The sequence below is a fragment of the Microtus ochrogaster genome, chromosome 7, assembly GCF_000317375.1.
Source record: "Microtus ochrogaster isolate Prairie Vole_2 chromosome 7, MicOch1.0, whole genome shotgun sequence".
Classification (NCBI taxonomy): Eukaryota; Metazoa; Chordata; class Mammalia; order Rodentia; family Cricetidae; genus Microtus; species Microtus ochrogaster.
In genome coordinates, this window is record NC_022014.1 from 5,598,973 (window position 1) to 5,602,867 (window position 3,895).

At 50.3% G+C, this 3,895-nt stretch overlaps 1 protein-coding gene across 1 annotated transcript in view; it reads right to left on the reverse strand.

Annotated features, from left to right (window-relative positions):
- The window catches only part of LOC101984360 (coronin-7), a 61,520-nt gene that overhangs the window by 7,943 nt on the left and 49,682 nt on the right, over nucleotides 1–3,895 (reverse strand). Inside the window, exons 20-25 of the mRNA XM_013347033.2 lie at nucleotides 3,546–3,631; nucleotides 2,416–2,557; nucleotides 2,236–2,325; nucleotides 1,069–1,185; nucleotides 702–837; nucleotides 71–162 (exon numbers count right to left, since the gene is read on the reverse strand). Coding sequence (XP_013202487.1) covers nucleotides 71–162; nucleotides 702–837; nucleotides 1,069–1,185; nucleotides 2,236–2,325; nucleotides 2,416–2,557; nucleotides 3,546–3,631 — 663 coding nt within the window. The remainder of the gene's footprint in view (nucleotides 1–70; nucleotides 163–701; nucleotides 838–1,068; nucleotides 1,186–2,235; nucleotides 2,326–2,415; nucleotides 2,558–3,545; nucleotides 3,632–3,895) is intronic.

Below are 3,895 nucleotides of genomic sequence, written 5' to 3' on the forward strand. Positions count from 1 at the left end.
ATGTCTGCACAGCACAGCACAGCTCTCTCCCATGTCTGCACAGCACAGCACAGCTCTCTCCCATGCCCACCTCTTCCTTTTTTTGTTCGTCAGACTTCTCTTCCAAGTACTGTGCTGAGGATGGAGCTCTTCGGGCAGGGACCTCACGGGGGGCTTGGCTCACTGGGGTGGAGCAAGGACAAACATCAAAGAAGGCCCTGTTTAGAATCAACTCCCAGGAGATTCTCTGGCAGAGATCAGAGAGGTGGCGTTAACAAGTATCAAAAACCCTGTTCACCAGACCTGCCCAAAATATGTATTTGTAAGAGTATGCATGTGAGTCAGGTAGTGGCGGTCAGAGGCAAGAGGATCTTGGGGAGTTCAAGGCCAGCCTGGTCTACAAATAGAGTTCTAGGACAGCCAGAGCTGTCACATAGAGAAACCCTTGTCTCAAAAAAAATAAAAGGTACATGTGTTGAATACAAAACATGTGTATGTATATTTAGATATGCATGTGTATTAGGATAAAATATAAACCACAGGACTTGCCCTCCAGGGGTTCAGAGACTGGGTCTGGAGACATGTCCAGCCATCCTTAGGTGAGCCAGGTCTCTATGTGGCAGCAGAAACAGAGGACTGTACTTGGACCTTCTGCTCCTTCCTCCCACTCCTGTCCAGACTCCCTCTCCCCCACTGTCTCCCCATTTTATCCCTTACTCAACCTGGGGTCATGCCCGGGGGCTGCAAACTCAGTAGCTGGGGTTGTCCATTAGCACCCCCCAGCCAGGCTTTGGCATTGAGTACTGGCTCCCAGCTCACAGCTGTGTCCGGGAACACATCATCCTGGAAGAATTCTTTCTGTAGAGGAAAAGGGGATTATCATGAGACACTGACCAGGGGCCCGGGACCATAAGACCTGGCCTCACCCACACTGGCAATCACATGCTTTGCAAAATTTCAGTAGAATATAGAAGTTTTCCCAAAACTAGACAGTGGGGAGCTTTGGATGAAAGAACAGATAAGAACCTAAATTCCTGGGTCCCTGGTCAGCTACAAAAGGAAGGGATTGAGTCCTTGACCCAAACTCACCCTGACTCGGGGCAGCCGGAAAGCAACAGGCTCCAGGGAGGTCTGGCGTAACCGCAGGCATCGGGCAAACTCCACTTCCCGAATGTCACACTCAGTCTTGGGCAGAAGGACAAAGCCCTAGGAGGAGTGAGGAAGTAGAAAGTAGAGCCAGGAGCTCCTAATTGGATACAGGGCACCCTAAGGTAGCACCCTCACTTAGACCAGGAGGACCACGGCCTGCCCTTCGGTAGCTGCAGTGGTCTGAATGAGAATGTCCCCATAGGCTCAGGTATTTGAATGCTTGGTCCTCTGGTGATACAACTATTTAGGAAGGATTAGGAGGTATGTTGCTAGGGATGGGCTTTAGGGTTTTAAAAACCCATGCTATTCCACAGTTAGCTCTCTCTCTCTCTGCCTGTTGCCACTCCCCCTGCCATAATGGTCATGGACTCGCCCTCTGAAACAGTAAGCAAGTCTACAATTAATGACTTCCTTTCTCGCTGCCTTGGTCATGGTGTCTCTTCACAGCAATAGAACAGTACATAAGACAGTAGTGGTGTGCTGCCAGTGGGAACAACGAGTCTTTATGGGGAAAAGACCAGACATGTACCACTGGCCTATTCTACAAAGGACAAAGTCCCACCATGGCCCACTTTAAGCAGTACTTAAAGTAGTATGCCACAAGCCATTCCTGCATGAGTTTAATTCATGTGCATACCACATTAAGGTAAGCAAGAAATGAAGCAGACAGCCTGGTCTACAAGAGCTAGTTCCGGGACAGGCACCAAAGCTACAGAGAAACCTATCTCGAAAAAAAAAAAAAAAAAGGAAATGAAGCAGAATTTGTTCCCTTGGATGTCTTTGCTTGATTGAAGCAGGGTTTTACTATAGCACCCAGGTTGTCACAACTCATGACCTCCAGAGTGCTGGGATGACAGGTTTGTGTCATCATGCCCGGTTCATATAACTTAACCTTATATAGTTTAATTTTTAGTAATGGATGAATATAAGCCAGCTCCCAAAACTCTCAGATTATTCCTGTCCAGCTAAACCTGCTACTGGGCATAGCTCTCTAGACAGGACCTTGACTCCCTTGACCCCCATTGGCTCCTGCACTTCTGCACATGACCACAAGGGGGCATGGGACGCTCGCAGTCCAACTTGGGGACAGAAAGTAAAAGAGATCACCTTGTGAGGGTCAGATGATGTGAAGCTGTTGCACTCCAAGAAGAAAGGGGCCTCTGGGAGCACCTCATACAGGAACACACGGGTATCACCCTGGAGGACAGAGGTGGGGTATGGAAGGGAAGCAGCCAGCTACACCAGACCCTGCCCTGCCCCCACCCCAGGCAGTCCATCCCAGCCAACCTTGCCAGTGAGAAGCACCAGGCCAGTATCAGGGTCATAGCTTGGAAGCAGGGTTGAAGGAGCTACATCGAGACCCAGCACTGCTAAGGGGCCGTCTGCTAGGGCATCAGTCATGTACAACTGCAGCTGGCGTTCACTTCGGCTGCCAGGGAGTCAGGGGTAGAACAGATCCTTAAGAAGCCTGGGGTAGGGCAACAACTCCCACAGGGACCCTGTTCCTGTCTGGGCTGGAAAGCCTAGGGGCCATCAGTCCAAGGGGAGATGAGTCCAGCCCTTAGATGTGGCTGGATGGGGCCTCACCTTGCCTCCCAGCTCCTCGTCCTCCGTACAACCCTGACCCCAGTATCTGTCCTGGTCTGCGCCTCCGTCTGGACCCCTCCCCTCGCGCTGTGCTTTGCACCCTCAGCTGCAGCAGCCCAGCCTTTCTTCTCAGCCTGAATGATGAGCTCCTCTGAGCCCTCTCTTGAGAGCCTCCCTGCTCCATCATCTATGGTGCCTGATGCCCCCCTCAGGCCTCTCCTGCACACCTGGCTCTGTGTTCTCTGCTCTACCTGGTCTTCATCAGGCATGGGTTCCTGAGCCTGGCTTCACCCTCTGAATCCTGTTAACATACATTCCCTCCCCAACACTTTCTCCCATCCAACTGCCAACCCGTCAGTCTGTCTGTCTAATCACTGACAAATGCATCTCTTTATCCGTTAGTGCCTACATCTACTAATCCATTTATCTACACATCTACTGAGGGCTGGGCAGAATTTTTGTGTTATTTTATTGCCTTTTTGGTTTGTTTTTCTTTCAAGACAGGGTTTCTTTGTGTAATTGTCTTGGCTGTCCTGGAGCTCACTTTGTAGACCAGGCTGGCCTCGAACTCACTGAGATCCACTTGCCTCTGCCTCCCAAGTGCTAGGATTAAAGGTGTGTACCACCACCCAACTTTATTGTTTTATTTTGAGACGGGGTCTCTCTATTTAATGTAGTCCTGGTTGTCCTTGAACGCCTCAAATTCAGAGATCCTATGCTGGGATTTAAAGCGTACTCTATCATGCCTGGCTGACAGATGTTGTGACCTCGGAAAAAAGGAAATCAGGTAAATTGATAAAGCCTAGGGATGGTGGTCCCTAAGTCCTCACCTGTCAAAACCAGATACCAGCAAACAACGACCATCACACACCCAGACAATGCGGGCTCCACGGCCACCTTCAGGTCCCGGACCCTCCTATAGAGATACATCACACAAAACTCAGTCAAAGCCCCCTCCAAATGGACAGGGGGACACTTTTAGCTCAAAAGTGCTCACTTATAGGGATGCAGAGCTGCTCCAAGGCTCACAGACCCTGAGCCCTTTCCTCCAGCTCCTAAATGCTTACTTGCAGGGGCATAGGGTGATGGAGGAAGGTCATTGGTTAATTAAATAAAGAAGCTGCTTGCCCTGATAGGTTAAAACATAGGTGGGAGGAGTGAACGGAGCAGAACGCTGGGA